This window comes from Protomyctophum parallelum, assembly GCF_964188405.1.
Source record: "Protomyctophum parallelum genome assembly, chromosome: 14".
Classification (NCBI taxonomy): domain Eukaryota; kingdom Metazoa; phylum Chordata; class Actinopteri; order Myctophiformes; family Myctophidae; genus Protomyctophum; species Protomyctophum parallelum.
In genome coordinates, this window is record NC_139709.1 from 25788128 (window position 1) to 25814285 (window position 26158).

Sequence of the window (26158 nt, forward strand, 5' to 3'; positions counted from 1 at the left end):
AATAAAATAAAAAGGTTTCTATAACAGAAAACAACTAAACTAAGGACGCTCAATGAAAACAGAAGAATCAGAAGGGTTAGTCTCTTGGTGAGAGGACAGAGGAATTTAATCTCTGCTGCTGTTAAACTGACAGTCCTCTGAAACAGTGAATTTGTTTTTGTTTTTTGTTTGGGTTTTTCTAAGAACTAATAAATATTTCAGTTCTTTATTCAGAACCAGCACTGGACATTGAAATGACTTTGGATAACACTTTTTGTTCAGAGAGTTACCAGCTGTACGTGCCAGAGTCTGCTCCGGTGGGGAAGGCAGTGGGTCGGATCAGAGCTAACGACGAAGACGAGGGAGAGAACGCTGCCATGGTTTACACCATCACCAACACTGACGCAGCTGCCATCTTCTCCATCAGCACCGACGGTGACCGCAGGGAGGGAATCATCTCTCTCAAGCAGGTAGAGAAACAGACAGTGGGCTTTCTTCCTATAGGTGTTGAAATTGCGTTAACAGCTCATTTATTTTCAATTGAGTTGCATTAACTACCACACACATGGTATCCTATATGTCAGTGATTCTCAACCTGTGTGGAGGATATTGTGGCATATTGTGGGCCCACAAATAATTAGCAAAACACAAAGATGATAATATAACATTAATATAAATAAAACTGAAAAAGTAGTTTTCAATGTGATATATTTTAGTACTACGTTCAGTTCTATACATTAATCCAAGCAGCAACACAATTATCTGATTGATCATGCAAATAAAAATGCATGTGGCCCGCCCATCTGACCACTTGCTTTCAATATTTTCAATTGGACCAGGATCCAAAAAAGAGTAAATGCATGAGAATGAATTACTGTATATCACTAATCCAAAGGATTTGCACATACTGCTCACTTTCTCACTCTCAGTACTTTGTACGTTGTGTATAATAACTCTGCCATATAGCCCTATAGCTTCTGGTATTGTCTGGCTGCAGAATCAGTGTGTAAATGAAGGCCCTGTAGTGTAAAAGATGAACATCTTTATGTCGCTCTCCTGCCCAGGCTCTGAACTATGAGAACAGAAAGGCCCACACGCTCCACATCGAAGGCGCCAATAGCCACACTGACTCCCGCTTCTCACACCTGGGGCCCTTCAAGGACAGCACGTCGCTGCGGGTGATTGTTGGCGATGTGGACGAGCCGCCCATCTTCTCCATGGACTACTACATCATGGATGTTTATGAGAACTCCCCCGCCGGCACACAGGTTGGCACGGTGACTGCCGTGGATCCAGACAGCACCAACAGCGCCGTCAGGTACAGAACGATAACAAGGTTGGGGCCTGTGGGGGATGTTGCACTGCTTTATACAATGTTTCTCTCGGTTTCGGGAGCCAGTAAGAGAGAGAAAGAGAGTGTCTTGCATTTTGTGTGTGACCTCTGCTTTCTACTTTCTTTTGTGGAGTCCTGGTGTCCCTTTGCCACAATTATAAACACATTCCCACGTACAAGAAATGTCCAGGAATGTGACTTGGTAACAATGGTGCAGCGGGTACACAATAAGAACAACAAAATGGTTAGCACAGGAGCTGCAAACAGAGCAGGACTGCATTATTAAATGTTTATAGAGACGAGATGAACAGAAACCGTTGAGACGTGAGGGAAAACGGTGCGACATAACATTTTTTTATGATAGCCTGTGGACCTTGCAGTGCCATAAATGCACTGAATGGCCTTAATTCACTAGCACTCGCATTACACCTATTGCTTGCTGAATGATTTAAAGGCACATGTTTTGCTATCGCCTCATATCGCCCACACACTGCAGGTACTTCATAGAGAAGGATGAAGACAGGCATTTGTATTTCACTATCGGCGTGAGCAGCGGGGTCATCAGGGCCACTCAGAGTCTGGACAGAGAGGAGATGGCCTGGCACAACATCAGTGTGATGGCCGCAGAGGTTGGTAAGTTCACAGCAACAGGGAGTGCTATCAAACATAAAATAAAACACAAAATAAACCAACAAACGTATTATTATTTATTATTATTTAACAGTTCGACTGACAGTAAAGAAGGAATAACAGACAGACCTTTATTGATTCCTGTGGGGACATTCAGGTGTCACCTCTCACACAAGGCCTGGCCACACTAATCGTGCGTTCACACGGGCAGACGCAAAGGTGGACCGCCCATAAGTCCAACCTCCCGTTAGTCCGACCTACGTGGCCGGTTAAGACTGAGGTTACGCTTAGCGACCTACGTGGCCGGTTACGACTGAGGTTACGCTTAGCGACCTACGTGGCCGGTTACGACTGAGGTTACGCTTAGCGACCTACGTGGCCAGTTAAGACTGAGGTTATGCTTAGTGACCTACGTGGCCGGTTAAGACTGAAGTTAGGGTTAGCGACCTACGTGGGATAGTGTTAGTAATCGGTCTGACTAGCAGGAGGTCGGAACAGAACAAGTATGTTACCGACGCAAAGAGGAACGGGAGTATCATTTGGAGCAGCTACTGTACATGCATCGCTGCGTCTTTGCATCGTCATGTCTCTGGCAGCTTACATGGAACATTGCACAGCATGACGTATTTCCTCTCAAAACGGCAGACAAAATAAGTTATATGATTAGTCAATTAGTCAAGTATACTTACAGGAAGTAGATTGACTAAAGCACATGACACACCAAATCTCACTAACTGATGCTATGAAAATAACTTACCCAAAAATAGGAAACAACGACGGCTCGAATAAAATAATTTGCGTAGACTGAGAGGGTCTCGACTCATGAGGAGGGTCATGATTGCGTGGCGGCCCGCCACAATATTGCTATAGGGGAAACACTGGATTCTTTCAGTATGCCTTTTGATCTATATTGACTAGACTTGTAAATGGGACCGGAATATTGCATGCTACAGTATAGTGACAAAAAATAACTAATTATATTCATATTTACTCCCAGAAATTGTTTCTGTTTATTGTCCACTTTCAGTAAAGGGTGGGTCAGGGTGGGTGGGTGCTGCTCTACAGAAGCAATCATTTCTGTGCAACATGAAAATGGAACATGGAAAGGCATTGCTATCATCACATCACATTATTTGTGATTGAAAGAACATTGCGTAGCTTTTTGTAAAGGCTCTAATCATGCTTCACTATGCCTTCATAAGTAAGCAGTTAGGTGCACAGAGTATAAACACAAACACTGATGAGCAACCGAAGGTATGGCACCTCCATATCGCCAAAGCCTGATCCAACCCTACAACCCTTCCTGTTCAATTATCAGCTAACACAGGAAAGCTGTCAGAACCTTTGCTAAAACATCTGGGACAACTTAATGTACCTGTAAATCACTCTGGATTACAATTGTATTGTATTTTAGCCAAGCTTGACCCACTATCGATATCACCTGTTTCAGATATACGACTTGTCACTTTACTTAAGAATTAAATGTACCCCTTGAGTGAACTGCAGCAGTGCAGCTGGACAGAATTGCTTTTTATCCTGGTCCCTAGACCTGGAATGTGCTTCCGGGCAAACTGAACGTCAACTCTCTCATCTGTCTTTGTGATGTTAAAAGAACACTCTCAGATATTTTAACAACTTCCTGCCTTTGTTTCAGTGCCTAATTACAGTATGTCTCCTCTCCTGTGTGTGTGTGTGTGTGTGTGTGTGTGTGTGTGTGTGTGTGTGTGTGTGTGTGTGTGTGTGTGTGTGTGTGTGTGTGTGTGTGTGTGTGTGTGTGTGTGTGTGTGTGTGTGTGTGTGTGTGTGTGTGTGTGTGTGTGTGTGTGTGTTCAGATTTATAGTTTGCTACAGTTTTCTAGTTAGTTTTAACATTAACCGTGCTATCTAGCCCCTCTGAAAGGATTACAGCTTCACATAGGGTCAAATGTATTTACTCAAATCTCAGGCCATTCGCAACCTAAATAACATAACTCATTTGTATTTTATATATATTTATTATATGATTTCATAAGCATACATTTGACACAACGAGCTTAGCTCTTTAGATCGGGTTAGTGATTATAGCCCTTGTTCAGGCCTTTAATTAGTTATTAGATTAGGTAAAAAACCTGTATATGAGACAAATACACATAATACATTCGTCATTGTACATTACAGGTTTACAGCATAACACACAGATAGCATTATTCATTAGTATTGCATGAATTCATAATTACCATTGGTCAATGTGAGGCTGCTTAGTTGCTGTGCGTTGTTGATACACAGGTTTGGTTCATCATGCACAATGTACATGAGGCATGGCTCCCTCTTTGTTTAGGAACTGAATCAAGATAACCCATGCTAGATTATATGAAGCTCTGTTCTACTCTGAGCATTCCTGTGATTGGCCGTTTGTGTCAGGCCCTCAGTCATTGGTCAGCTTAAAGCTTTCCCCATGTGCTGAGTGTGTGCCCATCCTGCTCTAGGGACAGTGGACTGGAGATGTGTCCACGGCACCCCCGCTGTGGCAGTTGGTCTGTGGACCCAGGAAGTGAATCCAGCACATGTGCCTTCATGTGCTGTGGCTATGTGGAGATAGTGAAGATGTGCCCTTATCAGATCCCCTCCTGCTGTGTCAGTTGGCCTGTGGTATACCAGGAAGTGAATCGAGCACACATGTGGTCACCGTGTGCTCAACATGCGCTGGCTATGTGGAGATGTGCTGGCTATGTGGGACAGTGGACTGTACCCACCCCCGTTGTGAGTTGAAAGGATATCCTTATCAGTGCTGTGAGGGTTGGGACAGGACATTTTAACCTCTAGTCTTTGTATGACTATACTTCACTATTATAAGCAGTTCAACACATGACATTACTGCTTTACAATAATTACATTATACGGATTATTACAACTTGTTAGTCGGTTTAGTAACAGTTGGTGTACCGACTTCCCTTTGAGAGAGAGAAGTGTCTCACTTCACACCTCTATGTTAACCCAGCAAGTCAGCTCTGGCCACAGATCACAATGTTTGTATTGGCACATTTTGCAGTGCACATCTTATTAATAGGAATCCAACGCTGAGTCCATATTCAGCGCCACAGTGTGTGTGTGTGTGTGTGTGTGTGTGTGTGTGTGTGTGTGTGTGTGTGTGTGTGTGTGTGTGTGTGTGTGTGTGTGTGTGTGTGTGTGTGTGTGTGTGTGTGTGTGTGTGTGTGTGTGTGTGAGAGATTGAGAGAGAGAGAGAGAGGGGTTTATTAATGAATGTGTAATGGTGTCTATATATAGCTCTTGAATGAGGTCTCAAGAAAACAGAAGTACTCTACCAGCCCCCACCCCGTGGAGAGTACAACCCACCATCCATCACCATCGACACTACCTGTCTTAAGTGCAGTGAAGCAGTTCACATACTTGGGCTAGTGTAATTTCAAATGATGCTTCAATCTCAAATGACATTGACAATGGACTCTCAGTCCAAAGCAAACTGTGCATTTGGTAGGCTCCGCAACCGCTCCTGAGGTTTGAGCCCATATGATTTGATATGTTTGGATGAACTTGCACAGCTCTAGGCCCGTCAAAATAAGAGGGAGGCGTCCAAAGGCGTGCTGTGGCACTGAGGGAGTTAAGAGGTCTCCGGTGTATCATACTTGGTCCAACACCTAGCCTTGTTTACATTACTATTCGTGACATTGTCTTTATTGTTCTATTTTGGATCTCATTGGGGCTTCCTGTAAAAGGAATCACATGTTGGAGATAGCTTTATTAATCTATTCGTTATAACATTAAGATAACATAATACATAATAAAGAAAGACCGTGGAAGGTTCTTGAGATGACATACTTGACACAAGAAATATGACAATTTGGGGTTGGGGCGGAGTACTTTGGTAGAAGTTAAAACGAATAACTTGAGTTGAATCCCCCTTTTGAGATACAGTAGTGTGATGTAATACTACAGTATGCTACAGTACATGAGACACATCATGTAGCATCACAGGGATTATGGCCCGGCTGCTGAGGGATAGTCAATCAATTAATTTATTTTCCATCTTGCCCTCTCTTTCCGTTTCTTGCCGATGCTTATCTTGCCATGCAATTACCCTTCCCCATACCCTTTACTGCACAATAGTCTGTGGCTAATGAACTGAGTGGGGTCATCGATAAATGCCAAGCTCAGCCCTGGTGTTAAATTGCTAGGATTAATCACAGTGCCAAACCATCTCTTTACAGGGATATAGGTTAATTATTGGGAAATTAAAGGAGCACCAATCTCTTTAAAAATGCACAGATGCTATTCAACATGTTGCCCCTCCTGTTAAATCAGTGGGGATTAATTGCGATGCCAGGCTCCTCTTTAAGTGGACAGAGGTTAATTGTGTAGTAATCAAGGGGGGATTGAGGATTTACATATGTCTGCCAAAGAAAGTGTTTAAATTACTATTTGTGAGATTATCTTTATTTTGTTCTATTTTGAGACGGCCTTTGATGTGCCATCTTTGCGAAGTCTCCCTTGTAAAAGATCTGTATCTCATTTGGACTTTGGATGATGCATATTCAAGATAACGCACCTAGGCACAGTCAAACCTGTTTCTTCCTCAAAGTCAAACAGGACTGTTGGACTCTGAGGAAGACAGGTGGAAATGTCAGTCATCCCTGCAAAATAATAAATACGTGCAAACCAGTGGAGTGCTCCAGTATTTTAAGTACCCAGGTACCATTCTCTCTGACATGAACATGCCCATGCCCATGCTCTACTATGGGGCTTACAGCATTGACAATGTAGGCTGCAGCACATGAATCCAAATGACACGACACACAGAACCACTGCATGGGGCTCACAGACTAGGGACGGCTATAAAGTTTACTAAAAGTTCTTTGGACTTGTTTTGGTTTGTGTGACTGAACTACTGTAGATATCGATATGTCGATATTTGCAACGTACAGAATGCCTGCAGACAGGTCAGTGCGCAGTTCAGCACCACTGACAGGCATATGTATTTTTGAGGGGCGCTAGCCCCTCCCAATGAATAGCTTTCCGAAATTACGTCATGTGGCAACCAAGTCTATGGACTTTAATGTTTGTTTAGGGTAGTTACTAGTAGTTATGATGTAATTTTTTGCCAGTCAAGTCAATGGACTTTATTGTTTGTTTAGGGCTGGTAAGACGTCGCCTGGCTGATATAAATACTACCCTCGCTGCGCCCCTCACTTCTCCTTACCTGCTGCTTCAAATTATTAGCATTTATTGTCAATAGCTACTGTATAATTAATTGATTGGCACAGCAGCCTGTCAGTTCTGTTCATAACATGAAGCTGTCTATATATATATTAAGTCACCATTGTTTTGGGCATCACACTGAGGTCCGTCCAGACATGTCACGAGGCATGATGTCACAAGGCGTGACCATATATGGAGACGTGATGTCACGAGGTGTGACCATATATGGAGTGTGACGGACGGAAGGGAGATGCGGGTTTTCATAGTAAATGTGACCTACGGTCGCAATTAACAGTATGTAATCCTAAATGAATGTAATGAATTGAGCCTATGTGGTCCTTCCCAGAATGACCATCTAGTGGCAATCCTAAAACAGTGCTGTTTAGTTCAGTTTGTACATTGAATCCTTTTTCTGCTCAGACTTCATGTTACTAAAACTGCATTTAAGCAGTCTCAAAAGCTGTCATAAAATGCATTCTTCAATTCCTATTTTGGAATGACACCATATAATTTTCATACAGAAGTGAACTTCTTTGAGTTTTACGTTTGTAGACTCGAGGGGGACTAACTTGACTAACAATGTTCTGTCAGACTTCCATGTTGGCATGCCATGAACTGATTGCATTTTTATGGAGGAGGTTGAGTCATATCCACACTCGCAACACCTATTGTCATAGTGACAGCTGTTATAGAAGGGTCTACGATTAATATTTGGCAGTAACCTCGTGTCCAAGTATTTTGGAGAAGTTATGACAGATTGATGCTGACTGGATTGGTTTCTTCTGGAAGAAATTAGAAACGTTTACAGCATGTATTTGGATATTCTGGAACAATGTTGTCCTGATCAAATGAATTGTGTTTTTGGAATAAAAGTCTTCAAATAGTAATTAAATTATATAATATATTTTTATATAATTCTATCATTTAGAGTAGCCAATATTTTTTAGCCCTTTTTCTCCCCAATTTTAGTCATGACAATTGATTCCTTGTCACTGCTGTCGTATCCTACTGACTCACCTGTCAGTGAGGAGCCCCCACCAGGAGGACATAGTCATAGGGCTCCATTTTCGTCACCGCTAAACCCCTTATCCCTAAACTTCTTTGCCTTCTTTGCTCACGTTGTGAGCTTGTAGACTGGCCATTTTAACTATTCAAAAATGTTTTGCAAAATAGTACAAAAAGGCAAAGAAGTTTAGGGATAAGGGGTTTAGTGGTGACGAACATGGAGCCCATAAAGCCTTCATTCTACTCCTCCCGCCCCACACTCCCCGCTGACAGGTGCCGTCCCAGCCCGTAATACATGCAGGGACAAATATCACCGTCCCTACCCGGTGGGCAGGGACTTTACCACTGAGCCACCCAAGTGGCATGGCTAACTTGTATTATAATAACATTGCAAAACAGCCTTTATGTCAAAACTGCCACTCTGTTGTTCCATTAGAGTATCATTACAAGGTGTACCCAAGAGACCACTAACGAGTTCATAAACTCGACTAACGATCTTCATTCTGCCTGCATCCATTCCACTGAGCTGAGAGAATGCCATACACACCTCACTGCTTCAGTGAATCCAGCAATACAAAGAGAAAAAGGCAGCTTCTTCTGAGCCGATTATATTGTCTTCTTTGTTTTTTCACCCACTGTTTTCCTAAAACCTAAACTAAAATTGCCTAATGGGAGTGACGGCCACGTCACTATGACTCAGACATAACCATAAAGAAACCCCATGCGCCCCTATATAGGCATATATGGAGATCTGTTTGTCCAGAGCCACAGGTCCATATTAACCTGACTCCACCAGGTCTGTTTGTCCAGAGCCACAGGTCCATATTAACCTGACTCCACCAGGTCTGTTTGTCCAGAGCCACAGGTCCATATTAACCTGACTCCATATATGGAGGTCTGTTTGTCCAGAGCCACAGGTCCATATTAACCTGACTCCATATATGGAGGTCTGTTTGTCCAGAGCCACAGGTCCATATTAACCTGACTCCATATATGGAGGTCTGTTTGTCCAGAGCCACAGGTCCATATTAACCTGACTCCGCCAGGTCTGTTTGTCCAGAGCCACAGGTCCATATTAACCTGACTCCGCCAGGTCTGTTTGTCCAGAGCCACAGGTCCATATTAACCTGACTCCGCCAGGTCTGTTTGTCCAGAGCCACAGGTCCATATTAACCTGACTCCGCCAGGTCGCGGCAAACAGACCTGTTTGTCCAGAGCCACAGGTGACAGGTCCATATTAACCTGACTCCGCCAGGTCGCGGCAGCAGTGAGTAAATTTCTCAAACTCTGCCCGAACCCGACGTGGCCCGACCGGTACCACTACCGACCCGACCCGACGTTTTCGGGCCGGGCCCGGGCCCAACAATTATGCTAATTAGTCGGGCCTGGCCTCGGGCTCAGTGATTTTTTCTTTCTGTTTTTCTCCTTTTTTCTATGAATGTTATTATAATAAAAATAGCAATTCTGTTATTTGTGTAATGTGTAGGCTATAGCCTAAAAGTAGGCCTATGTATTTATTATGAAGAGGGCTGCGCTATCGGCGATTCACTTAATTGTGACAGGAGGAAGACGGAGGAATGGAGGCGGGGGGCTTGGATTACTGACTGCGCGCAGGCATGAGCAGAGAGAAGTGAACTGTGGGGTGGTTGCATGTTTATATCGCTGGCTGGCCTCTGGTTTGCGATGCACCAAATGAGCTTCAGTTCATATGCTAAATGTTTTATAAATCAATCGGATTATCACACAATAGCTGATTCAGCTATCGTGTGACTGCAACATGAGAAAATAGTTGCACTGAGCCATCTCGTTAAACCCAGCTGGCTGCGATGAATAACCTAATCATTAGGCCTAATCAACGTCATATAGTCACCAACCGATCCATATAATTCTGTAGTGTATGATGACCACGCAATGTTACAGTCCACTGCAGGCTACAGGCTATTTGATTTACAAAATGATTAGTATTATAACCGGCAAGAGCAGCTGGAAGCTCTCAGAGTCTGACAATCAGGCTACAATACTGCTGCAATCCGGCGGAATCCGGTTAGGTCGATATGCCCATACATGTCATTCGCATATATGAGACTGACCAACTTCAAACGGCATCGGCAAGGACTGTGGTGCATGTGGTCAAGTAGTTTGGATATGCAACTGTCCATAATTGGAGGTCAAAGTGTACCTGAGCAAGACACTTAACCCCTAACTGCTCCCTCCTCCGCACTCCTCTATGGGCAGCACTCAGCTGGGTGGAGCTGAAAACTGAAGTTATAGGTCACTGTACAAGCCGTTTGTACTTGTACATGCATGGCTTAATCTTTGAGACAAGCGTTTGCTACTGGCAGCATCAACCAGGTAGGCCTCCTGTCCCGCCGCCACGGGACTCTCACAAATAATAATAATTTAAACCAAAATGTCTAACCATCCCTGACCAATCACAGGCAGTGTGGGCATGCTTTTTGGATAAAAGCAGGTACAAAACATAAATCACACGTTAAGGATATTAAGTAAACCCCCCTCCCTGCATTTACCACCTGAGGCCTGATAGGATCATTACACAGCGTTGTGATGTCACGGCCCACAGTGTTACAAAGGTACACAACAACATAATCCATTCCATCCCCAAAAAGCCAGCCAGCCGGGAGAGATCGATGAAATAGCTGGGTGGTCGGTGACCACCCACCCATGCACGGCAGGAGGAAGAGAGACGGACATGAATGACGGGGGTACTGTGAGGTGAGGGGGAAGAGACCATAACAGGACCAGGTGCAGAGACAATATTGCGTGGGAGAAGTTAGTATTCTGATTGTCAGTTCATCATGAGTTCGTCATGATTCACCAGGAGCATGGGTGGCTTTGCCATATTTATATAAATATTTTTGTGGAAATGAATGGCCTGTGGATCTGTGGAACCACAAAATGGCTGCTACTACTATGCCCTATAAAGTGTGTGTGTGACAGAGAGAGAGAGAGAGAGAGAGAGGGGGGGTGGAGGGGAGTGAAGGGCCAAAGACAGGGCAGAAAGATGAGAATGGGAGAGACGTGTGAGAGAGAGAGGACATTGAGATTGATTGGGAAGAATGAGGTCATTGCATTCATAATGAAAGTAAAGATGACACATGGGTCATGACACAGTCCTACCGTAGCTATCATACGTCTTTATGAATTCAAAAGTCTTCATGGAAATTGGAAAAGGATCTTTTACATTTTACATGGTGCTTCTCAATGGAACAGCTTAGATACAACAATAATATTCACTACGATTTGAGAAAGTTTAAATATATATTAAAAAAACTTGGCTGTTGGATAAGTTATGTGTATTAGAAAGCTATGACTGCCACACGTAGATTGTAATTGTTTGTGAGAGGACTAATGGAAATACGCCCGGGATGTTTTATCCTCAAATGTTTTTAATGCATGATTTGTGTGGTATTTGCAAATAAGAATTACTAAACTAAACATGTTTTCACAACTAAGAAAAAAAAGACAAACCTACTACGGATGTTGCATCATCCTACAGTCAAATCAAGCCATGTTAAAATGCTTTTATTTATTTCTTTTCACTCACAACTGATGAAATCTGATGAAACTTGAGTTGAAATAGGCCAAAATCTAAACAAACATTTTAGATTCAGCAACATCTCACTGACTTTGGTACAACGGACTTGGTGCAGAGGAAATACTGCATGTGATGACATGTATTGAGTTGACTGGTTGTCCTAATATCACTACTTCAACACGCACGCACGCACACACACACACACAGGTTAGTGTTGCATACTTACTATATTTTATCCTATATTAAAAAAGGACCGGACAGCGGCAGTGGGCGTCAGCCATAACCATGTAAAGACCAATGCAGCTACACCCGAACATATGGAGTGTTTTGTCTATACCTCAATGTGTCGTCATGGCATCAGGTGCAAACAATCAGTCAGCTCCATATATGGGCACAAAAGGGACACCGCTCTAGTTAGTTATATTGCACTCTTTCACATTCTAAATACAGTATTGTACCGTGAATCGAAATCTTTTAAATTTTTAATGTGACAGCTCCGCCCTCTGTGGCGCTAGTTGGAATTGTTATATCCAACTCATATGAAGGATCGCTTGGATTCATTATGTTGGTGTTGTCAAAGCTTGAATAAAATTATTGGGTATTAAAACACACTTCACACTAGTGTCAGGGTCCACAGTACCCCATATCGTTAATATGCAATGCACGCACACACACAATTCAATTCAATTCAAAGGGATTTATTGGCATGAGAAAACATACGTTTACATTGCCAAAGCAGAAAGAACAATACAACAATACAGCAATACAATCAAAACAAAAATTATGTACTTTGACTGAATCTTCAATAGATCAACTTCTATGTACCAAGATCACTCGATGCAGGTATAGTGCAGGAATATACACAATGATTAGTCTTTACGGTGGTTGTGTTCCATTTGATATCCTTAATTCTCCTATCACAGCAACTCACAAATCTTGCTGCTGTGTTTGCACATTGTTGTACTTCGCCCAGCAGATATGGGAGTTTTTTGTCATTGGTCATGTTTTCAAAATCTCCGTGTGTGGTCTGTGGGAAGTATGTGTCTCTGATGTCTTGGTACAATGGACAGATGGTTAGGAAGTGTAGCTCGGTTTCCACTTCATTTAGTGTGCACGGACACAAACACACACACACACACACACACACACACACACACACACACGCCGGGGCTAGTTCTCACACTGTTCCTTCTTTTTCTACTTCTATGCGCCACTATTGTACTTTGACATTTTTGCAATATTTCATGAGTTCATGACGAAACTTTCAAAGGAGAGATTCTCATTCTAGTGCTAGTGCTTTCCTCACACCTCCACTCCCCAAACCTTTTCTACCGTAGCAGGAATATATCGCTCACATCAGGTCATCCAATTATCCAATCGCCTTGCTGCCTGTTTGAGGGAATGCATCACTAAACCACGCACCTCTCCTCACAGGTAAAGTAGGCCAAACTGAGTCAAGCTGAACAAAATGGAATTCGGCTGAATTAAATGGAGTGACTTCTGACATACTCTTTGGGCTGCCTGGATTCTGCCTGGCAGTGCCACCACCAATCCCCCCAGAGACACACTTTCAGACGAGCACGCAAAGTACCCACATTTACACTCGAGGTGCAAAAACACAGTGAAACGCACACATACTGATGGCACACTTACACATTCTGTTAAGTGTGCCATACTGTGGCTATACTGTGTACATACTGTACAAGACATACAGTAGACACATACATGGATGGCGCAGCACAGAGGGGATCTGACCTTAATTGGTGTGAAGAGGGAACGGAGAGGGAAGGGAGTTAGCAGTACACTACACTACATGCTTCATAAGTGCCTGCGTCGCTGTGATCTGCCATATCTGCTATTAGCCCCACAGGACATGCAGAGTATAATCATAATGTTTAGCTGCACCCACAGCAAAGCACTTCCACTTAGACGGGGACCAAATGGGTTTGCCTCTGTAACACAATTACTGCGTGTGTGTACCCTTCTGTGGCATTTTAAGACTTTCATTTGAACAGAAGCCCTGCTGTGAAGATTGACTTGAGGCTAAGTGGCTGTGGAATGAATGGCAACAGGCTGGAAAGATGAACAAACGTTTCGGGAATGTTTAATGTTGTTCAGTCATTTTGTATCATATTTGTAACAGAAAAACGTTTAATTTATGATCAATTGTATAAATTAAAGGGAAACTTCATGTTGTGACATCTTGCATGCAAACTTCTACTTCGTACAGCCTTCATGTTGTCAGTATTCCCACTGTGACAAAATGATTACCCGGTTTGCTTAATTAACAGTTACAAGGAACTTTTAATGGGGCACATCATCCAAACAACAGAGCCAAGACTATCGAACATTAGTCTGTCTGTCAAAATTACTTTGACAGACAGGTAGAGAGATTCTGTCACAGTATAAGCCCAGGTCAGAAGCATATATCTCCTGTTTCTGAAGTGTGAGGCAGCTTGATGTACAAGTACACCCTCTGGACATGACATGTGTGGTAGTATATATCTTGATGTTGAGGGATTGAAGGAAGTATTGTTATAGTATTTGGTATGACTTGGCTTGGGATTGAACCACAACCTGCCATTCTCAGCGCGCATACTAACCAGTGCCACTAGGCCACTAGGCTCCATGTACAATAGGAGGGAGTAAATCTTGGTGAGTTGAGTATGACTTTGTTCATAATTGCTGTCAATTTGCTTTGCTGAACACAATACAAGGCAACTGGCTGCTCCTTGTAATGACATTATAGTAGGCCCACGCTCAATCTGAGATATTTCACTGTTGACGGTGGATACAACTACTGTATATAACCTTGATTGATATTATTACAATGGGTCTCAAATGGATAATTAGAATACATTCACATTTGAATTTATTAGCTGAAGATCTGATCCAGAAATGAGCAAGGAGTTTTTATGTCTTGCCCAGGCAGATTTGGCTAGACTGTTGGCCGGGGGATGCACTGTGTGGATAGGGAGCTGTAACCTTTTGGTTGTTGAGTCATCTTTCTGAGCTCTGAGCTACGTTAAGTCATAAATAATCAAAGAAATAAACTATCACTCACCCTGCTTCCAATTCCACTAAGATTCAGTTTCTTACTTGTAATTCCTGCACCCATGCAACAAAACCACTCGTGTTTTTTTTTTTTGCATTTTAGCCATAGACTGTAAAAAATATGGACAAAGCGTTCCCCGGGTCTAACATGAACGTAAAATGAAGCCTGTAATAATATGCTAATTCCTGATGTAAGTCGCCATCTTTGGTACCAGCTGGCCATTGGCTGGCTCCGTTTTGTATACCAGCTGGTCATTGGCTGCCCAGACAACGAGGCGGGACTTCCCCCCTTCTTCTCCGTTGGTTTTTATTTTGACTCGAGTGGGAGGGGAATCCCGATCATAGACTGTAATGGTAGCCACGCCCCTCAGAACATACGCGATGTTTTTTTTTCTTTATGGTAATTTTTTAATTAATGGGACCATAATTTTCCAAAAAGAATATTATGACATTAGAAATGAGACTTTAAACTAGTGACTGGAAGAAGAAAGTATTCATGACCATGTTTATTAAGGTAATACAGTCTAGGTGAAGTTGGGCCAAAATACATGGGCCTCTATGGAGCTATGGGGCTTTTTGGGTCCGGTCCAGCGCCACAACAGGCCATTATATGAACTACCGATTTCAAATGAGGCTTCACGAAATATCTGGCTGACTGCCCCCCTGATTTTAGCTGGTCTTCCTCAAGGTACCTTAGGGATAGAGACAGTTTTTATGCCTAGATACTTCCCACCAGCTAGACCAGTGGTTCTCAAGCTTACTTAAGTGTACCCCCACTGCAATATTTATGTTTCCTAGCTGAGTGACTTGTATGTTAGTTTCCAGATTTCTGACGAAAGCAATATTAATTGAAAACGGTGCCCTGCACACCTTTGTCCAACTCCCACATACTGTAAAAGCACCTCTCCAGAACTAACAGAGCTATTGAATGACAATTAATAACAAACTGAAAACAAACTTAAGTGTCACAGGGCAACCCGTGCCCTATAGACAGAAGACGCCACAATGTGAAACTGAACATTACAAACGTGCACTGCACAGCTGCTTCCATTACTTGACTGTCATCAAGCTCCTTGGAGGTGTGGCTATGTGTAGCATCAAATACTTATCTGTGTTGCCTAATGCTATCATAATTGTTTTGTGTTTGATGTGATGCCTTGGAAAACATTCAGACTCTATGAAGGAAATGTGTAATTGTATAGTTGGTCTAACTCATGCGTCATGGTTTACCTTGTTTGAGTATAGATTGGTCCAATTACTAATGATTGTGGGTGGGTCTGGTGAATCATGACAAACTCATGATGAACTGTCAATCAGAATACTAACTTCTCCCATACAATATTGTCTCTGCACCTCGTCCCGTTATGATCTCTTCCCCCTCACCTCACAGTACCCCCGTCATTCATGTCCGTCTCTCTTCCACCCGTTGTGCATCATGGGTGGTATATAAGGGAGGCTTGTGGAAATGTTTGGGAGGGAATCCTGAGTGGAAAATGTTCAGTTTTGCTTGAGACTAACAAAGGAGACAACTCCAGGGGAGAGCTGACAGGGCATTACAGGAAGGCATAGCCTGTTTTCAGTTTCTTAAGTTCTTGATTTGTTGTTTTTCCTTAGTTTAGTTGTCAAGTGTTCTTACTTTCTGTTATTTGAAAGTGTATTGTTGATAAGTCTTTATTCTGGAAGTATTGTTTTTGCCTGCACAGTCTAATCCAGCATGGGTCGTTCACTCTGTGTTTTGAGGTAAATAAAATACAAAAAAAGATCTGCATTCTTGGACTGTCGATTCTTGGAGCCTTGGCCGTTCGGGCAACTTTACATTAAGTATAAAAGCAGACATTATTTGCCCAACCGCTCTAGCTAAGGGAACTGGGCAGTGGACAGCTCCACACAGCAGGCCAAAAATGATGATAGGAAACCATGGAAGGTATGGCGATAATTACACTAGTGGATTTGTTTTATGTTTTAATTATAAGTAAATTGGGAGAGCAACATTTGGAAGCCTGCACCAAATTCTATCAAGCCATTTATGACTTTTAGGGGGCCCTTGGTGCGGCCTTGAACAGACACAGTCCATGAAATGTAATTGAGCATGGTTTACTATTTCCACTGGGTGTTCCTTATAAACAGGGGAAGAAAATAATTAAACTGGCTGTTCTTCAAAATGGAGAGATGCTGCAAAACACCAACACATGTTTTCTTGCCTTTCTTTTTAGATAACCCTCGTCTAGTGAGCCATGTTCCTGTGACAATCCAGGTGTTAGATGTCAACGACAATGTTCCTTCCATCGCCGGGGGCGGTGATGACATTATTGTGTGTCAGAGCACCAAAAATGCACAGGTAGGTGACGGTGTCTGCAATGCACGTTCTGAAGATATCTTCCCTGTAAAGTTCTGTAACATAAAACCTGAGCTCTGGAACAGGAGGTTGACAACTGCTGTAGAACATTTATGTCCTGCTGTCTTGAGGGATACTAGCATGAATACAAAATACTGAGCTTTCTAATATTATCTTTGTACTCATATAATCACATATTCAGAGAGATAAATGTACCTTACCTAAATCAGTTTTTGTTTAAAATGTCTTTAAAGTGCCCCTGGCATTTAAATGCAATTATACTAAATCTATTGGCAAGGTTGTGCTATGCTCTACTACTATAAATGATGGGAATCAACATTTGAGGTCCATCCATCCGTCTTCAACCGCTTATCTGGAGTGGCGGGGGGCAACAGTTCCAGCAGATAGCTCCCAGGTCTGGGTTGAAAACAGTGAATCTGTACTTTAACATGGAGCTGATTTATCTATACTTGTATAGATACTGTATGCACATGCTTGGGAAATAATAATGAATCTGGTGCTCTTTCTAGCCCTTTTTATCTTGTATACCATGTGCTACCGCAGCAAATCAGTTCTGTCCATCCAGTCATCCACCTTCTGTATCCCCCATTGCTTTATCTCGCAATTCCCTTCCCCGTGCTTTACACACTTGGTCCGATGCATGTCCCTCCGTCCTCTTCTGTCTCAAACGAAGCAGCTTTACAAACTTTCTATCTGGACACATATGCACTGCACATGCATGGAATCACCCTTTTATCCCCCCCTGTCTTCTATGCCAGTGTTTTTCTACACTTTTACTTGCCCAATGGCATTGGGCAAGTAAAACATTAAATGCACGCCTGTATACATAGTGAAAACAGACACATTTACAAGCTCACACAACTTTTTTAATAATAACAATAACAATAATAATACATTACAAACTGTCACCAATGATGAAATGTCTAATATAGGGATGCCAGATTGAAAGTGGTTAAAACATCCTTAATTTGCCTTCATATTGGGAAAAGAGTGTGAAACATTTCTGTATATATAGTTGTGTACGTTTGTCACAAAATCTCAAGGAACGCCAGTGGTGAACACTGGTTGGTAACCGCCGCCCCACATGCTCCCCCCGCGCGAACACAAGTGACGAGCGCTCAAACACGTGCACCAACAACACAAACATTCTCGTCCTCCCGTTTCCATCCCCTCTCACTGTCTCTCGCCCACCCTACTTGCATGCATTTTGCATGCGCACACATGCGCAAACCCATCCGTTCCCCTTTTGTTGTGTGTCTGACACCATCAGTGGTGGATTTATCAGGCAAGCTGCAGACTTTGCAGCCTCTTGAACCCATAAATTATTCAAGCAGCGGTGCGTGGCTATATGCCTCCACAGCCAGTCCCGAGATAACAGCGGCAGAGACGATCATATTAAACCTCAACATCGGGCTGCTCATCACCAACCCCCCCAACCCCCTTCTCTCCTCCCCTTCCTCTTCTCCCCCCTCCTCTACTATACCTGACCATCCTCTTCATCACCAACCCCCTTCTCTCCTCACCTTCCTCTTCTCCCCCCTCCTCTACTATACCTGACCATCCTCTTCATCACCAACCCCCTTCTCTCCTCTCCTTCCTCTTCTCCCCCCTCCTCTACTGCTCATCACCAACCCCCTTCTCTCCTCTCCTTCCTCTTCTCCCCCCTCCTCTACTGTACCTCACCAACCCCCCAATTCTCTCCTCTCCTTCCTCTTCTCCCCCCTCCTCTACTGTACCTCACCAACCCCCTTCTCTCCTCTCCTTCCTCTTCTCCCCCCTCCTCTACTATACCTGACCATCCTCTTCGCTCATAAAAAGTGTTTATCATCCCTCATTCAGATTTGGCCCACGCTGTGAAGCAAAGCACGAACGCTCAGATCCGTATCACAGCAATAGCTCTCTCTTGGCGCATCATAAACGCACGCACGCACACACGCACGCACGCACGCACGCACACGCACACACGCATGCACGCACACACACAAACACAGGCATGAATATGGAACCACACAAACAACTATTTCACACTATCTCTCATTATAATCTGTCTCCTACTGTACATATCTCTCTCTCTCCCCCCCCCCCCCCTTTCTATCTCTCTCTCTCTCTCATTCATCCCCTCTTGCTATACTTTTATCCCTGAACTGCAGTGTGTATGTAATTATGTAATATGCATTTGTCTGCAACTGTGTAGTCAGTTAGCTTGGCTGGAGGCGACAGACAAGGCATGCAAACACAGAAGATGTCAAGGGGGGGGGGGGCTAACACTCTTCCTTTTTTATTTTCTTCTCCCCAGAATTGCACCCAATTAAGCCCAGGAATTTAGCTCTGGTCTAAATACATTTTCTGTTTCACAATTGATTGAGAGAATCTAATATTTGGACAGCTGAATGTTTAAAGGTTGACGGGCATACAGTACATGCTCATATTCATGCCTTCATTGTTTACAGCCTTTTATACATTAACCCATTAAGACCTGATGCCAACATTTATGTTGTCAAGGACTCTCAAAATTATATCATCTCAAAATGTTTTGTTCCAGAGATTTCCAGAAGCAAAGATTTGAGTTAATAATGTTCGCTCTAAAAATATATATAGCCCTCAAAGTACACATTTATAAGATTTTTCAAAAAATAGCAGATCTACAAGCTCAGTGACACGCTATCCAGCAGCTTTTGATTACGGTATCTCTGAACATCCGTCCATCCGTCCAGAGTGGCCGGATGGGAACTGCAAGGTTGCCAGTTCGAACCTAGGCTCCCCCAGAGTTAGTGTTGAGGTTTCCTTGAGCAAGACACTGAAAACAGGCCCAGGCCGTAGCGTAACGGTCTGGGCACCGGACTGGTAATCCAGTCGCAGTGTGCCGCGGGTTCGACTCCCGGACCCGACACGGCCTTTACTGCATGTCATCCCCCCATCTCTCTCCCGTTTCCTGTCAGCCTACTGTCTGTCCCTTCAAAAATCAATAAAAGGCGTAAGCCGCAAAAAAATATCTAAAAAAAAAAAAAAAAGACACTGAAAACACTCAATTGCTCCCGATGTGCAGGTTGGTGCCTTGCATGGTTTTCTCTGTCATCGGTGTATGAATGAATGGGTGAATGTAATGTGCATGTATCTATGTAAAGCGCCTTGGATAAAGGCGCTTTATAAATGCACCATTTACCATTTAAGTCAGTCAGTCAGCACCACATTTCTTGTCTGTACGTACTGTAGGTCTGTTATGTCCCCACAAAAGTAGATATTTTTCTTGTGACCACCGCACTCTGACTTCTGGTGCGTTACCAGTTGCGTGTGTTACCCCACAAAAGTAGACCAATCACTGCTCATGCAACTACTGTATGTGCATGACATCACGAGACAGAAACAACAGAGTGCCTAGTGTAAGTCACCGAAGCGTGAAATTGTTACTGTATATAGAACAGGGGTTCTCAATGTTTTGTTGGCTGGGGACCCCCGGAAATGCTTTAGCCACGTCTCACATGGACCCACACTGGTGAAAATAGCAGATCTCCATAAGCTCAACATGTGTCTTGTTAGCCTCTGTTGTGTTTTTCTTTGCTTTTGCCGTTTTGTGCATCAATGCTGGATGGCCGGCGCTGTAGTGTAGAGGTTGTAGAAAGAGATTTTATTTTGCATTTGAGGTGTCTTGCTTGTTGACAAGCCACGGTCAAGTTCCTGCTGCAACCGTGTCCAGGTTTCATTGTCCCTGTTTCTGTGTATCCAAACAGTAGATGTCCTGCCTATTTGTACTCTTACTCTTTATTAATTCATCTTTCCCACTGTTCAGCTTTTAGTACTATATGAGGTGAGATTTGGTAGGAACTTCAACCGCTTATCCGTAGTCGGGTCACGGGGGCAAGCTCCACCAGAGAGCTCCAGACTTCCCTCTCTCTAGTTTGATGTTTCTTCTTCTCATTTCCGTCTGCAGCTGTGGAATTCAGGTTTGTCAAACTAAGCGTGTACAAACCATAACATCCAACAGTAAATAGGATAACTTCAGTATCTCAGATCAAATCAGAATATCCCAGGTAGGCGCTACCAGCATTAGAGGAATACTCAACATTTAGGGTACTGGTGCGTGTGTAAATGTGCTCATTTGGGAAAGACACTGAACCCTTGAGATCCTTTAAGCTGCTTGGTATAAGAGCTTCATCTAGATGCCTAAACCAATTAATTTGTCCATTAAATGTTCCACAACATTAAATAGTGTGGGTGTTAGGCAACAACATATTCCACATGGCTGAGTTTAAGTAATAGCAGATGAAGTATTGATTGCAATTTTAAGTAGGTAGGTAGTCGTGTGTCAAAAATATTGTAAATATTGATATTGCTGATACAATTGAAATGGAACATGGACCTAATTGGACAGTTTGCTGTTACTGGCTATAGTTTTCTGCAGACCTTCACTTTATCATTCCCCTATTGGAAAACATCTATTTCCAATATGTGCAATATGGTATTAATGATTATCTGACTAATGTTATATTTCAAAATGGCCAGTAATATGCCATTATTTTATTGAAGTCCTGATTCTCCTTCTTGTAATTGGGCACCGTGAAGCAATTTAGAATGTACTCTTTATGGAGAATGTTGTCTGCCAGGCTAAGGGAACAGTTCACTAAGGGCTCCTCCACAGAATGACCCATCATTCCCAAGGCTTTAGTTGGACAGAGAGTTCACTGAACCAGACATTGCTTTTATGCTGCAGAACACTATGTATAGTGGGTCAGAAGAACACAACATATCCCTGTTAGCTCCAAAGGGTACGTGTCATCAGACAGACAGACAGACAGACAGACAGACAGACAGACAGACAGCCAGACAGACAGAAAATGTCACTTTGGTTTCGTAGCCTGCTTGCCTTTCTTGGTTGTAAATAGAACTTTGAAGCAATCCACAAACAGCAGTAAAGTGAAGACAGACAAAGGCAGAGGAACACAGGATTTCCCTGTTAGCTCCAAAGGGTACGTGTCATCAGACAGACAGACAGACAGACAGACAGACAGACAGACAGACAGACAGACAGACAGAACATGTCACTTTGATTTCGTAGCCTGCTTGCCTTTCTTGGTTGTAAATAGAACTTTGAAGCAATCCACAAACAGCAGTAAAGTGAAGACAGACAATGGCAGAGAGAGAGAGAGAGAGAGAGATGATGCTTCAGCTCCTGAAACTTCTGTTTAAAAAAAAGTACATTCATAGTAGAATAAACCTGGATATTATTTTACAACGACCTATAGAGGATTATACTGACTTTAACAAAATGTAATTAACCTCATCTGAGGTATGAGAATGTAGAGAGTCCGCCCACAGATTATTTCTAGTGTGAATACCAATAAATAACGGAGACGGTAGGCTACATAATCTTTGTTGACACAGACCATAATACGCAGTCTTGTAGCGTGCAGCGTTGAACCCAGGCTGATTCATAACCTGCCCCTCTTCTAATGCCACCCGCATGGGCCAAAAACCTGTATTTGGGCAATCACCCCTCTAAACTATCCCACGCAACGTTACAGCCCCTTAGGGCATTGCAAATTAACAGAGCAACACGCCAGAGTATTACCACCCCGCAAGGCACAACACACAATACTGCACTGCAGGAATAATGACTACTCCACCCATGAACATGTGCAGATAAGGGCAAATACAGTATTTACATACTGTATGTTGGCTATCTCAGTTGGCTATCTCTGGTGCGTTTCCTGATTTATTGCAACAGCACGTGGATTAAAGTTCTCAGTCTGACTGATTTCAGTCATTTGGATTCCATTCCAGCCAGCATGTATTCTATGCATGGAAGCATATGTATCCCAGCGAAAAGAATACCAACAAACTCGCCTCAAAACACAGTCGCCCCGGGCATACACCGGCGGAACTGCACAGGCTGGTATTCCTAACCTAACCTCAGTAAAACTGCCAAAAGCTAACCCTATTATTCCTAAACATAACCACCAGTAAAACTAGGCCTAACCCTAAACGTATTTCTAACCTTATTCTCAGTATAAAACAGAGAGTCAGAATCGGACTCGTCTTGATCACATGACTATAGAGATCATGCGTACCGGTTTGCGTGAGATTTAGATGAAATCAGTATGACTAACATAAACAATGTGTTTTGCAGAAATCGGCCTCATGGTGGCGCTATAACTGGCAGATGTGGAGGGATGCAGGGAAAATGTTTTTTCCATGGCCTCTAGGGACATACATAAGTTGTATACAGATCATGCAGGAATTGCCCTGTTATAGTGCCACCGTGAGGCTGATTTGCAAAAAAATGAGTGGCATGTCGTGGAAATAATATAATAATTTCACGGAAATTGCACACTGTGTTCGTGATTTTTGGCATGGATCGGTGCCGGAGATTAGCTGGTAACGGACGGACGGAAGGAAGGACGGACGGACACACACTCACACACGCACACACGGACGGAGTGCAAAACATATCTCCCCATGCCTTCGGCCTGGTGGAGACAAAGATGAAATACAGTATGGAGATGCAAGGTTTCTGCCTGAGCGACAAAATGCAACTCCTCCCTTGGACTCTCCTTGGACACCTTCCCCTACAGTAGAAGCCATCAAAGTAGAGCTCCTGAAGAACAATTCATAGACATTATGAGCTGACTATCTGAAAAATTGAAACAAATCAAACCTCATTTTCCACTGTGACAAGCTCCAGGCATGGCACACTGCCATGCCTGGAGATACAAGCCCTCTCTTAAGAGGGTTTTTAGTTCAGGGTGAACACTGAGAATATACCCAGATGATGAACAATCCACTATAAACGGTGAACAGCGATGTTCCAGGGCAACCTGAATACCTTTCAGCATCGGCTCTGAAAGTGAGGTCTGGGGACCCCCAGGGGTCCTTGGATGCGTTCCAGGGGGGGCCCCATGCAAAATGTGTTACCGTGGCTACTTAAAAATAGCAGATATACAAGCCCACAGTGCGTCACATCGTGTTGCTTGTACTAGAAGAAGTTCCCTTCCAGATCTAGTGACACAGAAGGGAACCACTCACCGAACCACTACCGACACAGGCGACATTTAATATGTAGGCCTACTTGATATCAATTGCTCAGTGATGTCTCTTTACTTGCACAAGAGACTGATGTACATATTTGACCTTTCTAAACATTGGAGTTGAGAAAGAGAGGTGGGAGCCAGGATCACTTTGCCCCTATATACAGTGAGTCACAAGCCTCCCCGTGTGTGCTTGCTTATACATTTCATGTCAGCATTCTGAGAGCAGAGGCATGACTGGGTGACTACAACAGCATCAGCGTCTGACAGCAGTTGTCAGCACTATAACCTATGCATTCATTTCAGAAGATACTCGTACAAAATGGACTGACGACATAGCCGACCGCAGCACTGAAGCTCCAGTATTGAAGCATCTTCCTTCACTGTCTGAGACATAAAGACTTGTTTTTTTTCTTCCAAAGAAGACGAGTTTGTCAAGTTCATCTTTAAGTTACAAAAGTCAATACATAACAATTTCACTTGTCATTTCTCCTTTCTGTTTCTCTTTCGCGGGGGTGGAGCGTGAATTGGACTTTGGTACTCGATACTGACTGACTCACATCACATCTCTTGCACATTTTGCTACAGAGAGTATACAAATGGAACCAAATGGACCCTTGGATAAGCATTGTAAAGGGCCGGGGGAGAGCTGCAAGCTGCAAACAGTTATTTATTTATTTATTTTTTTAAAGATATTTTTTTGCGGCTTACGCCTTTATTGATTTTTTAAGGGACAGACAGTAGGCTGACAGGAAACGGGAGAGAGATGGGGGGATGACATGCGGTAAAGGCCGTGTCGGGTCCGGGAGTCGAACCCGCGGCACACCGCGACTGGATCACCAGTCCGGTGCCCAGACCGTTACGCTACGGCCTGGGCCAAACAGTTATTTTGTAGCAAGCTGTAAACCCCTTCAAAGTGAAACAGTGAAGAAATATGTAAGTGAGCACACAGTTACACACAATTGTATTGATCTAGAGTTGAGAGAGAAAATTATATCTCAGTTCTCTGAGTGAGAAATTGTCAGTGTGTCATTGTTGGTGTTTGATCATAATACAAAAGTATTCTTCCATTTCTTTTATATCATCAATGGAGCTAATGAAAGCACTGATGAAACCCACTGTAACCTAATGACAATGGTGATATTAGTCTTTTGATATTATGGGGAGGACTGTCTTCAGGCACCATTGAGGATGGAAGTAACATCATCAAAACAGAGGCAGATAAAAGTAGCAGAATTTGAGATAAATAAACACAGACACTTGGAAGATAGAACTGCTTTAAGGGCCTTGCAAACGGGGAGCGAGGAACGCACACGTTGCCTGGATCAACAACAGGTCTGCTACAGGTCTGCTCAAGAGGGGCGCGGCAGCCCAGGCGGTGGCGTAACCGTCTGGGCACCCGACTGGTAATCCAGTCGCAGTGTGCCGTGGGTTCGACTCCAGAGCCCGACACGGCCTTTACTGCATGTCTTCCCCCATCTCTCTCCCGTTTCCTGTCAGCCTACTGTCTGTCCCTTCAAAAAACCAATAAAAGGCGTAAGCCGCCAAAAAATATCTTAAAAAAATAAAAAATAAAGCTAAACCGAATCCAGGTCTGGTGAGTCGCGGGCGTGTGCACGAAACGAGCACGCGCGCGACAAATTCACGGGACCTCGCTCACGTAAATAGATACGCTTACGTTGTCGCACCGCGACTTCTCCGAGCTAAAGCGCAGGTCTCATTGAAAATGAACTATAGGCGCGTTTTATTGCTCCCCGTTTGCAAGGCCCTTTAATCTCACTGATTAAACTGGATGCATTCATGCTGTAAAATACTATGAGGACCACAATGGAAATATGCCAAAAGGCTTTCTTGTGTTTATGATCCTCATGGTGATGGCTGACTGTCGGAAAGCAGCTCTGTGCTTTTGTAGTATCACTAAAATAAAATCAATCAATCAATAGGCCAATGTATGCAGTGAAACAGCATGACCTGGATGGGTCTATAACACTGGAATTGGAAATGTTTTTTGTTTAGACTCAATATAGTTGT

At 43.3% G+C, this 26158-nt stretch overlaps 1 protein-coding gene across 1 annotated transcript in view; it reads left to right on the top strand.

Annotated features, from left to right (window-relative positions):
* Positions 1-26158, top strand: part of LOC310871204 (cadherin-18-like) — a 143281-nt gene that overhangs the window by 92175 nt on the left and 24948 nt on the right. The window contains exons 5-8 of the mRNA XM_083782695.1: positions 262-449; positions 1044-1297; positions 1809-1945; positions 16963-17087. Coding sequence (XP_083638821.1) covers positions 262-449; positions 1044-1297; positions 1809-1945; positions 16963-17087 — 704 coding nt within the window. The remainder of the gene's footprint in view (positions 1-261; positions 450-1043; positions 1298-1808; positions 1946-16962; positions 17088-26158) is intronic.